The sequence below is a fragment of the Pezoporus flaviventris genome, unplaced genomic scaffold (assembly GCF_033815535.1).
Source record: "Pezoporus flaviventris isolate CSIRO_AGI_PZ_B2104156 unplaced genomic scaffold, CSIRO_AGI_Pfla_v1 ptg000127l, whole genome shotgun sequence".
NCBI lineage: Eukaryota > Metazoa > Chordata > Aves > Psittaciformes > Psittacidae > Pezoporus > Pezoporus flaviventris.
In genome coordinates, this window is record NW_026892675.1 from 1065447 (window position 1) to 1079201 (window position 13755).

Here is a 13755-nt window from a genome sequence, read left to right on the forward strand (position 1 = left end):
ACCCGCCTGGACACATTCCTGTGTAACATTATCTAGGTGTTCCTGCTCCGGCAGGGGGATTGGACTAGATGATCTTTCGAGGTCCCTTCCGATCTCTAGCATATTGTGATACTGTGAGGCTATGGGAGAGAAAGACTGAGATGAGCTCTTAGGCAGAAGCTCTTCCCTGGGAGGGTGCTGAGGTGCTGGCACAGGGTGCCCAGAGAAGCTGTGGCTGCCCCATCCCTGGCAGTATTCAAGGGCAGGTTGGACACAGGGGCTTGGAGCAAGCTGCTCTAGTGGAAGGTGTGCCTGCCCATGGCAGGGGTTGGAGCTGGAGGAGCTTTAAGCTCCCTTTGAACACAAACAAGGCTGGATTCTACGATCCAGGCCCATGAAATTGTCCTTAATACACAAACATGCCAACACACTGACCCTCCAACTCACTGGCTTTTGGCATGAGCCATCTCTGTCAAGCAAGGCAGCTGTAGAAGTGAACTTTGCTGTTAACAAAGAAGAAAGTTTCTTTCCTGTTATCCCCAGCTAATTAGTCTCTGATGGCTTGTTATGAAGAATGAGGGAAGTAGCATCCAAGTCTTCTGAGAAGCTTTCGTGGTGATGAGGAAACTTCCTTGGTAAACCCCAGAAGGTCTTGTTAAAGGTGATGACTCCTGGAGGGGAGCTTGGTCCCCAGGGACCACTTCTTGCTTTGGCAAAGTGAGCAGCATCACTTGTGATGGAAGTAGCTGTGAGTGCTTGTATTGTGAAAGCCGGGATCTTGGGCCTGCTGGAGGGCTTTCTGTGCTCATACAAGCTTGGTCCTACTCTCTTTTTAAAGACACATCCCAGTCTTCATGACATGTGCAGATAATGTGGTTCTTGCTAATGGGGTGCTTTGTCCCTTCCTGCTTTTGACCCCTAATAAAGGGAGCTGGGGAAGCTCATTGCATTTCTCTTCACTTTTGGGCCTCCTCAAGGACACTTTATACATTGAATTTCTTGTGATTAGTTGTCTTGGGATGGATTTATTTGTGTCTCTCTTTAGTTCTTTACCTGTTAAAAATGTTCTTAAACTGTTAAACTGAGACAAGTTGTAGCCCACTACATCCATCCTCCATGTCTGCCTGGCTTTCATAAATGTGATTTTCCTACCATTATGAATTTGGGATTGGAGAATAAGCATGGCAATGGGGTCACCTGACTCAACATCTAAAATTCCTTGCCTAGTTATGAGATAGTCAGGACCCTTCTAGAACGGATGGGAATAAGAGGATGTTTTATTACATCCTAGGACAGCTGGTGAGGATGGATGTGGTTCAGAGCAGGTCTGAACATCAGAAGGACTTGTACCATGCACTCTCTCTCCATGGTATGTGCATCTCTGAATAGCTTTCTCTGGATTAAATGAATTCCAGTCAGGATGTGAAGGCATCCTGGAGGTCAGACTGGATCAGCTGGCCCCCTCAAACCTATTTTCAGTTTGTTTTAATCCAAATGACAGGACAAGAGGAAACTGCCTCAAGTTGCACCAGGGCAGGTTTAGATGGAGCTGAGGAACAATTCCTGCCCCAAAGGGTGCTCAGGCATTGGAACAGGCTGCCTAGGACAGGGCTGCAGTCATCATCCCTACAAGTGTTCACACACTGTGTAGATGTGGCCCTCAGTGCCATGGGTCAGTGGTGGCCTTGGCCTTGGCAGGGCCGGGTAAGGGTTTGACTGGATGAGCTTGAAGGAATTTTCCAACCTGGTTGATTTAATGAGTCTAAAAGGAGGTACAGAAACACACCTTCACTGAGCACAGGTGGGGACACAAAACTCTGATTTAATGACTAAATTTGAAGAAAATGAAACTACTTCAGATCTCCTAATCCCTCCTCCCAACACTCTTAAAAGAGGTATTTTAGTTTTCCTTTCAGTAGGACTAAAACTTCATAAAGAAAAAAGAAAGATAATGTAAGAACCAAGAAACCACTTTTTTGCATGTTTTCTTCTGGTGGTGGTGGAAACTATCACTTCAGTTGCAGGGAAGGAGACAGATGCAATGAAATGCCCCAGGTCAGGTTTGCTTGCCCTCATACAGATATGTGGTGCCATTTGCTCTGTCCTGAAGGGCCAAGGACATTGCCATGCACTTGACATGTACATCATGCAACCTTCAGGAGGGTTGGGTCATTCTGGAGCAACATTGAAAGCTCAGAGGCACACCCAAGGGCATCTCCAGTGTGTTAGTAGTCAATGTTCAGGCAACTGAAGTCAGTCTCAGATGCCTTTATGCTTCCTGATATGGGTTGATCCAATCTGACCTGCTCTACCCATGCTCATGTGTATGTTTCATTGGGATAATAGTCTAGGACTACGGAATTGTGTGTATGTGGTGCTGGCATCATTGTGAAGAAATAACTGGGACAGCTCAGGAACAGGCACATGTTATTTCATGACTTCTGGTTGCCCAAAGCAGTGGTAAATGCTCCATCCCTGGCAGTGCTCAAGGTCAGGTTGGATGGGGCTTGGAGCAAGCTGCTCTAGTGGAAATTGTCCTTGTCCATGGCAGGGGGCTGGGGCTGGATTAGCTTTAAGGTCCCTTCCCACACAAAACATTCTCTGACACATGGAGCTCCAGTTGAGCTACTGATTTGGGCATGAGTAATGAATGTTTAATTCAGATAAAGCACAGTGCGAAGGTGATGTGCAACAATCCCAACTGCTGCTAACATCCCATTTTATAGCAGATATATTTTGCATATGGGGGGAGGTGGAAGGGAGAGGAGGTCTGTCTGCACAGTGCCATCTCCTGTCCCTCATGATGAACTTCAAGATCTGAAGAGCTTATGTCCCTGCGTGGGCTGTGAAAAGTGACAAAGGAAGACACAAGCAAGACAAGGTCGGTGCACTTCTAGCTGTGTGCATCCTTGGGGACATAAGCCCTGGGTTTTGTCCAGAGACAAAGAACTGAGCAGCACACCCAGCAAAGGAGATGCTCTTTTCCTCAGAGATGCAGTTCAGAAGGATCTTGGGGGTGTAGACATAGGAATACCAGAGGTGCAGGAAGGACAAATTGCCAGTGAAAAAGTACATTGGGGTATGGAGGCGTGAGCTGCAGTATATCACCACTATGAGGGTGATGTTGCTCATGAGGGTGGTGATGTAGGCTAAGGTGAACACCATGAACAAGAGAAGCTGCAGCTTTGAGTCAGTGGTGAGCCCCAAGAGGATGAAGTTGGTGACTGAGCTGTGGTTCCTCTCTTCCTTGGTGAGGGAACTGAACTGGAGACATGGATCCCAGTGGCTATTTCACAGCTGCAGTGTGGGGTCTTGATCATGGGTTAAGAGAGGGGCTTCTATGGTGCTGGCATTGCTGTCTGTACCAAGACACAGCTGTACACACAAAAGAGAAAAGCAGAGTAAATTTTGTATTGAGAAGACCTGTTATGCTGATTTTGCTTGTGCTATTTTATCGGAGAATGATGAAATGGTTTGGAGAGGACCCTAAAGCTCATCCAGTTCCAACCCCCTGTCCAAGGCAGGGCACCTTCTATTAGAGCAGGTTGCTCCAAATGCCATCCAACCTGGCCTTGAGCACTTCCTTGCATTCCCTCACTTCTATGAATATGAGATCTCAATTTCGATGTCACATTAAATTGCTCATACATTAAGACTCTTTAATTAGAATTTCACATGGAGAAACTGGAGATAGAGGCTGAAGACAAATGCATGTAGGGTCACCATCTGCTACAGCCCAACACAGTTTGATTAGATTCACTGTCATCAGTCCTACCACTAAAAGCATTGTCTCATTGATTATTCCCTTTTCCATGAGCAAACACTGAAGGGCTGGATGTGCACCTAAAAGCCTTAAATACAAGTCTGTGTATGTTAGGACCTCTGGTTTTAGGCACTTTACTGAAAGCAGCATTTATTCAGTGCTAGTGTGTGTTTGCACAGCTGAGTACAGGCACAGAAGCTGGAATTAATCTCACCTGACATTGCCAGCCTAAAAATGAATGACTTCAGCTCTTCCATAGCCAATGGAAGTGATAGACTCTTCCATAGGAAGACCAGAAGATGAGCTGTGGCCTGCTGCTTCCTTGCAGTTTCCTCTATGCTCCAGTCAGGTTTGGAGGACCCTCTCTCAATTGCCTCTCATGCTGGATGCTCCTCAATGGGCTTGATGATTTTCTTATCTGGCCTCATATGTTGATTCTAATGTTTGTCATCAGGTACCACAAGGGGTGGGCAGAGAGATGAGGAGACAAAGAAAAGAAAGATGAATCACCTGGAAGATTTACCTTCTTGGCTAATACGATGCTGTACCCCTTGTTGACCCTTTTTACCTGCGAATACTCACTCATGGTCTTGTCCAGCAAGATCCCATGTGTCCCACGGAGCCGTGACCTAGAACATATCACCACCATGAGTGTCTAACATGGGCTCACAAGTTTAGAGACCACAATAACAAAAGCACACTGAAGATCTCTGTGTGACAGCCCCAGACCAGCTCATCTCAGAGGGCAGAGCAAGCAGGTGTGTCCTCTCCTGTCCCAGCATTGCCTGTGGTGTGTGGTTGGGGATATTTATCCATTGCTTCATTCTGTATCTCCTTAGGCACCAGGTCCCTGAAGCAGATACTCAGTGTGGCCTTTGCCCCAATGAAGTGTTGCTGCACAGCCGTGCATCCCCCAGAGAGGGCCTCAGTTACTCCCTGCACCAAGAAAGACCATTTCAGACCTTTTTGTAGCTCTCCATGTTATGTGATCACTGTTTCCATCACTGCAGAACAAAGGTGCAATCTCAAGAACAATCATGTTCTTTACATTGAGCTGATTATATCTTTTTACCAGCCTGAATGTAGGAGGAAACAAGAACTCTTCCTTGGAGTCTTCCCCAGAGCATCCTTCAGCTCTGTGCTCCTGCAGATGTGGATCTGGGCTCTCAACATGGGGATTATCAAGGTGAAGTCAACAGGCACCAGGCTGGACAGAGTCTTGGGTGACTTGGTGCAGTGTGAGGCATCCCTGCCCATGGCAGGGGGTTGGGCTTTCAGGTCTTTTCCAACCCAAACCATTCCATGATTCTATGACACCCCTTTGTCCTGGTGCAGGGAATAACTTGAGCTCTGCAGTCAACAGTGAGAAGTGGGAATTTCTGGGTAGTACTCAGTTCAGCTATTTAGGGTGGTTGTTTTGGAGTAAGGTGAATTGCTTCTTAGAGGACCTGGCAACAATAGGGTGAGAAGGGTCAGATGAAGAACCAAGCCTGTAGACAACAACATTCAGCTAAACCATGCTGAGATTTAGCTGGTATGTTCAGTATAAGCACTGAGTTAGTTATAAATGATCTGTCAAAGAAAAACCCAAGCAGAGGAACCCCAAATGTTCTTTCTAATTGAATTTTGACATTTCTTCCTGAAGTCCTGCAGGAGAAATCCCATCCCAATCCATTGGACTGACCACAATGACTGGCACCAGCCTGTGCATCACTTGCTAAAGCCACTGAATGATTCATTTCATCCCCTTTTAGGCAACTGAGTGCTCATCAAGTCAGTGTTGAAATGATACAGATTTGAGTGGAATGAAATGAAGCTTCAAGTGCAGCTGATGAGCATTTTCTTATGCATTTGTCTGGGTGACTTTTCTGATTCTCAGGACAACTTCTTAGGGGTTATGGACCCAAAATGGATCTATTTAGGGAAAGAAACCACACAGACCCAATAGTGTGTTTTTTTTTTTTGGGTAGGTTTTGCTTTCTGCATCCCTTTACGTTAAAATTCACTGGAGGGGTCTGGTATCATGGCACACTCGAGCACAGACTGTGTCACTCCTGAGTGACTGAGGTTTAGTGAATGGAATGAGAATGATTAGAACCAATAACCCAGACACAACCAGGCAGACTTCCTGGTGCTTCAAGCTGATGATGCTTTCCCTACCTTAGATATCTGCCAGAAAATGTTGTTATTGTCTTTTTAGACATAAATTGTGCTGCAAAGCTGGGCACATCATTGTGTGTAAGTGAGCTGTGAATGTGGGATGAGGTAGATCTTTGGTGAGAAGCTGTGAGGGCTGGAGAAGCTCTGCTCTGGAGCCAGGCTGAGAGAGCTGGGCTGGGTCAGCCTGGACAAGAGAAGGCTCCTGAAGGGGGGACCTTAGAGCAGCTCCAGTGCCTAAAGGGGCTGCAGGAAACCTGGAGAGGGGCTTTGGCCAAGGGTCTGTAGGGACAGGCCAAGGGGAATGGCTTTAATCTGCCCGAGGGGAGACTGAGATGAGCTCTTAGGCAGAAGCTCTTTCCTGTGAGGGTGCTGAGGCGCTGGCACAGGGTGCCCAGAGAAGCTGTGGCTGCCCCATCCCTGGTAGTGTTCAAGGGCAGGTTGGACACAGGGGCTTGGAGCAAGCTGCTCTAGTGGAAGGTGTCCCTGCCCGTGGCAGGGGTTGGAGCTGGATGAGCTTTAAGGTGCCTTTTAACACAAAGCAGGCTGGATTCTATGATCCAGGCCCATGAAATTGTCCTTAATACACAAACATGCCAACACACTGACCCTCCAACTTTGGGCATGAGCCATCTCTGTCAAGCAAGGCAGCTGTAGAAGTGAACTTTGTTGTTAACAAAGAAGAAAGTTTCTTTCTTCTTGTCCCCAGCTAATTAATCTCTGATGGCTTTTTATGAAGAATGAGATAAGTCACATCCAAGTCTTCTGAGAAGCTTTAAGGTCCCTTTTAACACAAACCATTCCATGATTTTATGTCTCTAGGATAGCCCTGAGGCTCAGCCATGCTCCAGGTTACCATGGCCCTGGCAGAGGGTGCAGCTCTATGGGTTGGGGTAATGCAGACATTGGAACGTTTTGGTGAATTTTCATGTATATATTGTTTTTCCACCACAAATCAACTCTCTGTGCAGGAAGGCAGCAGTAGAGACATCAGGGTAGGCAATGCCATTGGTGCAGGCTGCTATGGGCTGCCACATATCAAGTCTGAAGGCTGATGAGCAACACAATAGCTCCTATGATCTTTTCTGGTCAGGATGCCATGGAGATCATTGCTGTGTACAGAGAGATGGCAAGCAAAGGTGTGGAGCAGTGGACAGTGGTTTTCTTGATAGGGTCTGCCTTTTGATGAGTATTCATCACTACTACATCTTAAAGTTCTTTCAAAGTGCCTTCATTCATTCCAGAGGTCACACAAGTACCATATTTAACTTAAGGTGTTTGCTGTCTGAAATGCAATGAGGTGAATGGTGCTGGAAATCTTTTAATGAGACTTGAGAATCAAAGTCTAAAATAACTTCCTGCACATTGTGCCAGATATTTCCTGTCCTCTCTATTTATCTTGTGTTTGTATACTTTTCTTATGGCCATTACTGACCGTCTAGAAATGAAGTTCCATTTACTGCAACAGTAGAATTCACTCTCTCTTTATTCTGATTTGCGAAGTGAAAGTCATGCAAAACAAAACACAGCTCATACATTGAGCGCAGGGAATTATAAAAGATTTTGTAATGTTCTTATTTGCATATGCAGGAGGTGATATAAAAGCAGCCAGTGCATCATGGAAGTTAAGAATCCCCCAGCAAATGTTGCCCATCTGAGATACTTAATAAACAGCTGAGCATCTCCCCACATCTCCATTCTACCTGGCCCTAAACTTACAACATTCAATATCACTTTATTTTCAAGAGTCTCCTCAAAGCCTCCTTCACATCTTTATTCCTCAGGCTGTAGATCAAGGGGTTCAACATGGGAGGCACCACGGTGTAGAGCACCACAGCCCATTTGTCTCCTACTCTTGAGCTATTTGAGGTGGGGTTTAAGTAAGTGAAGAAGGATGCCCCACAGAAGATGCTGACAGTGGTGAGGTGGGATGTGCAGGTGGAGAAGGCTTTGCGCTTGCCCTCGGCTGAATTGATGCTCAGGATGGTGGCGATGATGGCCACGTAGGAGAGCAGGATAACCAGGATGCTGGACACACCAAAGAGAGATGCTGCAGTGGTCAGGATGATGTGGCTGAAGGTGGTGTCAGAGGTGGAGAGCGAGATGAGAGGGGAAATGTCACAGAAGAAGAGGTCGATGGCACTGGAGCTGCAGAAGGACAGGGTGGACATGCTGATGGTCTGTCCCACACCATTGGTCAGCCCCACGAGGTACGAGCCAGTCACCAGCTGGAAACAGCACTGTGGGGACACGACAAGGGGGTACAGGAGGGGATGGCAAATGGCTACATAACGGTCGTAGGCCATTGCAGCCAGCAGGAAGTACTCGGTCATCCCAAAGAGATCAAAGAGAAAGACCTGAGCCACACACCCAGCATAAGCAATGCTCTTCTTCTCTGACATCAAGTCAACCAACATCTTGGGGGTGATGATGGTGGAAGAACAGAGGTCTACAAAGGCCAGATTGCCCAGGAAATAATACATGGGGGAGTGGAGGTTGGGGCTGGCCCTGATTAAGATGATGATGGCCAGGTTGCCCACAATGGTGACAAGGTAGGTGAGCAGGAAGAGCAGGAACAAGCAGGCCTGAGTCACCGGGTCCTCTGTGAAGCCCACCAGGTTGAACTCGGTCACTTGGGTGCAATTGCTTTGTGCCATGGGCTGGATGGTGCCTTGTGTGTGAGCTCCTGGCTGGAGGTTTCTTCTCCAAGAGGCGGGGATGTCCCAGGTGGAAAAGCCTCTGTGTGGTGGGAGCTGCTCAGAGACAGTCCCGCAGGATGGAAAGGGAAAGTTCAGGCACAGATCAATGAGGAACAGGTTGGTGAAAGTCCTGTGCCAGCACAGGTAGAACAAAGGGGTGCTCAAGCAGTTAAACACCATGGCACAACGTGGTGTGTGCTCCTCTGGCTCACTTCTGGATGTTGAGCAATGACCACTTTGGAAATCAGTAGGGAGGTTCCACTCACCCAAGTAGCTTTACCTTAGTACCGCACCTCATCGCCTGCTTTAGTGCTCAGCCTGTGGCTTGGAGACCATCCGGCTCAACCTGGAACATAGAGAAACGTGGTGCTTTCACAGTGCAGAGCTGATCCTTCATCCTCTTACGGGCATTTGCCAGCCAACCCTATGATCCTATGCTACCTTACACAGTGGTTAGTATCGGTTTCCCCTCCCTCCTGACACACTTTGTCAGATCTAAAAACTTTCATGGTTCTTTAACCTTTCCCTTGAGTCTCCAACAGAAATGGGCACTCCCCAGAGCTCAGCAATCCCTACTTGCACACATGTTTGGGGGAAAAAAGTAATCTTTTGGAGCTGCCTCATCTCAGCAATGGGGAGCACCCTGAATGTCCTGTACAGGAAAGCTTCTGGTGCTCATCCAGGAAACCTTTTTTGCTCAGAGGTGAGGAAGCCTCCTGAGGGTGCTTTCCATGAGGGTGATCTCCAAACCTGTCTTCTCAGCAGCAGCATGGGGAGCACACAGCACAGGCAGCTCCCTGGGAAGCCCAGAGCATCATCAAGAAACCCCGGACCCTGCAGTAGGGCAGGACATGAAGACAGGAGCTGCTGCTTGTTGGCAAGACAGAACCACAGGAAAATGATGGGCTGAAAGATGCTGCCCATCACTTACATCTCAGCTCTGTCTCTGCTGCCCTCCTCATGCTCTCAGAGATGGATGTGAAGATGAACGTGCCTGGAGCTGTGCAGGGAGCCTGGGAATGAGCCAGCATCAGCAAACCCCCTTCCTATTTCAAGTGATGTGGGGATGTGGGACTGTGAATCTCTTTGTGCCCCAGGAGGTGACAAAGCCCAAAGCAGGTCATTATCGCTTCTCTGTGTTGATTAGTTTGGATAAGAAATGTCCCCAGAGGAGATGACCTCAGCTTGAGCAAGCAACAGGGCTTTGGGCTCCCCTAGAGCAAACCACAGAACAAGCCCACCTTTGACATCCACTTCTGGAGCATTTCTGAGGCAGTTACACCTTCACAAGGGCCATGGTTGACATTATCATGGCAGGGAGGTGAGGGGAACCTCGCCAATGGGAGCTGGTACCAGGGTCCATCAGCAATCCCAGCACCACAGGCAATGAACCAGCTTTCCACCCATATTCAATTCCATGTACTCAAACCATAGCTCACAAGTTTGGCTGCAAAGGAGCCAACAGAAGATCGTGGTGACCTTGCTAATAGTGAGGTAAATGCTGTCCTCTACTTCTTGTCCATGCAAACATCAATGCTCACATCACCCAAGGCACTCAGGTTGGTCAGGCGTGACTTGGCCTTGGTACCTCTGTGCTGGCTGCTCATGGTCACCGTCCTGTCCTTCCTCTGCCTGGAGAGGGCTTCTTGGGGAATTTGGATCTTTATCCCACTGGGGACCAAGGCAGCCCCAGTCCTTGTGCTCTCCCTGATGATGACATTCACCTTCTTCCATCCATTGTGCTGGAAGCACAAGAGACAAAGGAGAGAGCCTGAGGGAGCGGTGCCCAAAAGTGGAATGAAGGAGATGGGGAGGAACAGTGAGGAGTGTGGTAAAGGACTGAAATGGGCAGCACCAGGGGAAAAGGGCCCTTCTGAAGGGTGCTTTAGGGTTGCCCCTGTCGCTGGTGGCTCTGATGGATGCTCCCAAGCCCATCACAGAATCCCAGCCTGGTTTGTGTTGGAAGGGACCTTAAAGCTCATCCAGCTCCAACCCCTGCCACAGGCAGGGACCCCTTCCACTGGAGCAGCTTGCTCCAAGCCCCTGTGTCCAACCTGCCCTTGAACACTGCCAGGGATGGGGCAGCCACAGCTTCCCTGGGCACCATGTGCCAGTGATTCAGCACCCTCCCAGGGAAGAGCTTCTGCCCAAGAGCTCATCTCAGTCTCCCCTCTGGCAGGTTAAAGCCATTCCCCTTGGCCTCTCCCTACAGTCCCTTGTTCAAAGCCCCTCTCCAGATTTCTTGTAGCCCCTCTTAAGTTATTGAAAGGCCACAATAAGGTCTCTCTGGTACCTTCTACAACAATATTCAATGACTTTATGTCCAGCTGCTCTCTCCTTCACCATCACCAAGTGTTTAAATAGGAACATGAGCTCTTAGTGTCTTAAAAACACAAGTCTGTGGCTACAACCCTATCACTCTGCTCATTGTGGCTTCACATTGGAGCTGCTGCTATCAAACCCCAAAGCTTTTTGCTCCTTGTTGTGTGTGTTTAAGGAAGCCAGTGGTTTGCTGTGTCTAAGGGCTGCCACTGCCTTCAATGGGGTTATCATCTGACCAGGAGCCAGAGCAAACACCACATTTCGTAGGAAGCAGAAGCAGCAGCCAGCATTGCAATGCATCTTCCTGGTGGGTCATGATGAGCAGGCAATGAGGAGGCTGGCTTCTGGCATGCTTCTGTGTGTGATAAGATGTGGGTATTTGATGTGGGATGGGTGATGTTTTGCCCTTTGTTTAGACAAGCTGTGGTATTGAGAACGGCTGGTTTCAGTGGTATTAGATGCAAGGTGTGTGTTTGAGATGTCTACTCTTTATGTATCTGCAACTTACCTATGTAAGTACTACACAAGGGGAAGGAGGAGAATGAGGATGAGTGTTGTGGTTTAAACCCAGTCAGGCAACTCGTTCACTCACTTCCCCCCACTTCTTTCCCTCCCCCTGCTCCCGGAGGGATGGAGAGGAGAGTCAAAAAGAATGCAACTCCCACGGGTTGAGATAAGAACAGTTTAGTAACTGAGGTATAACACAGATCACTACTGCTACCACCAATGATAATAATGATAAAGGAAATAACAAGGGAAGAGAATACAACACCTCACCACCAACCAACCGATAACTCACCCCCCAGGCCCGACCAAGCTCTGACCAATACCTCCTCCAACCCTGCAGTTTCCCAGCCCTTCCGGCTCACTCCCAGTTACATCCTGGGCATGACGTGCTGTGGTATGGAATACCTCTTTGGTCAGTTTGGGTCAGGTGTCCTGTCTCTGCTTCCTCCTGGCTTCCCTTCCTCCCTGGCAGAGCATGAGGCTCACAAAGTCCTTGGCCAAACCAAAACATCCTTGTTATCAGCTCTGTTCCCAGGCCGAAAGTCAAAACACTGCACTGCACCAGCTACCAGGAAGGGGAAAAAATGACAGCTACTGATGAACCCAGGACAATGAGGAAATGGCCATTGAGTGTGTGAGCCCTTAGCAATGGGAAACAGCAACTGTCTTCATCCTCCTGCCTGAGGTGGGTGTAGACAAGTTCTGCTGGATCTTCTGAACCCATTTAAAGGTGTTAAAGCCCTGTCTGCTGTCAGCTGCTTTTTTCTACAAGGAACAAGTCCCAGTCTTGGTGTCATTTCCTCCTTTTGCAAGCAGTAAAAAGCCACCCTGAGGTTATTTAAATTTCGAGGCATATAATGCAAAATGTTGTTTCAAAGGCCAGTTTTGGGTCCAAAATGGGCAGGTGGAATCAGACAGACTTCAAAAAGAGAAAATGCTGAGTCCTGCCTATGAGGAGGACTTGCTCTAAGCACTAAGACAGGCTGGAGAGCACCTTATCAGAGAGGGACAAGGCTCTTGTGGTGTCCACTGTGTTGAAATGAGCCATCAATGTGCCCTTGCAGCAAAGGCACCCACCAGCAACATGAGAAGAGCACTGGTGGTGAGTCAAGGGACCTTGTGCAATGAACATCTGAGCACAGGCTGGGGAATGGGGAAGTAAAAGCTACTTTGGGAAGGGTGGAGGGAGAAGATGAATTGTGCTGAAGAAATGGTCATCTTGCTTGAAAAGGGGCTGATGGAAAGAGTGAAGTGGTAGGGGAAGGAGGAGGAATGCTCATTTCTCAACAGGCAACATGTTTATTTGAAGGTCATCTCATCTTTTTAAGGCCTCCGTATTTCAGGTTAACATGAACAGCAGTCATCTTGTGTACATCTATATATACACACATGTTCTTTAAATATAAGGAAGAACAGAGGAAGAAATATATGCAAGAATAATTCAGATGAGAAGGGGCTGGTTTTTCCCTTGAAGCTACAAGTACATGGAATTGCATTCAGGGATTCTGGTCTCACTTTAATTGACTCAAACATCACTACAGAGTCAGAAAATCAATCCAATTCGATTTCTTATCTATTTAATGCAACACTAATTCTTGTGGCAGATTAAGGCATGATATTATTGTATTTACTTGTCCTTAAATAAGAACAACTCCCACAGACAGCAAAGAAATCATCCCAAACAAGCCTCCTTGTTAAAAAGAATTTGGATGCTTATGGGAAGATGCTTATGTTTTGCGGGAGCAATTCTTTCCATAACAGAGCAGCCACAGCTTTAGGATTTAAGCTTTAAGATTATTTTTTTCCATATAGGAACTATTGCCTATTATTTTATCAAGGTATTATTTTTAATATATTATTTAGGACCTTCAATCATCATGGTTTTATCTCCCAGGAATTGGGTGCAGTCCTAAAGGAAACCCCAAATCCTGCATTAACCTCATGCCCTGTGTGTTCCTGTGAGCTGGGAGAAGTGATTTAACCTCTTCCCATGTTTCTTTGTCTCCTGCTGCCAAGAGAGTGGCTGGAGGAAAGCACGTGAGTGTGACCACGTTTGTCCTCTTGGGCTTCCCAACGTGTAGAAGCTGCTCTTTGGAACTCTTTTACTCATCTCCATCACCATGGTGGTGGGGAACCTTATGAAGACCAGCTCTCAGCTTCATGTGCCCATCTACTTCTTTCCTCATAGGAAATGTACTTATTTCCTCCGTAGGAGGTAGCTGGGCATTTTGCTCTTCTGGATTGTCCTGCACCATGGAAAGCTGCCAGCATGCTGACCTAGGAGCACAGCGGAACTTCATCCCCTGTGATAAGCAGTCACCCGACTTG

General features: G+C 47.6%; 1 protein-coding gene and 1 long non-coding RNA gene across 2 annotated transcripts in view; one reads left to right on the forward strand and one right to left on the reverse strand.

Annotated features, from left to right (window-relative positions):
- The window catches only part of LOC133282523 (uncharacterized), a 471436-nt gene that overhangs the window by 356681 nt on the left and 101000 nt on the right, over positions 1-13755 (forward strand). The window lies entirely within an intron of this gene.
- On the reverse strand, positions 7630-8556 carry LOC133282532 (olfactory receptor 5G3-like). Its single transcript, XM_061478541.1, has one exon. It carries the CDS (start codon positions 8554-8556, stop codon positions 7630-7632), a length of 927 nt encoding a protein of 308 aa, XP_061334525.1.

Bases quoted from the DNA above. Each gene is read 5' to 3' on its own strand.
- LOC133282532 (XM_061478541.1), bottom strand. From the start codon at position 8,556: ATGGCACAAAGCAATTGCACCCAAGTGACCGAGTTCAACCTGGTGGGC.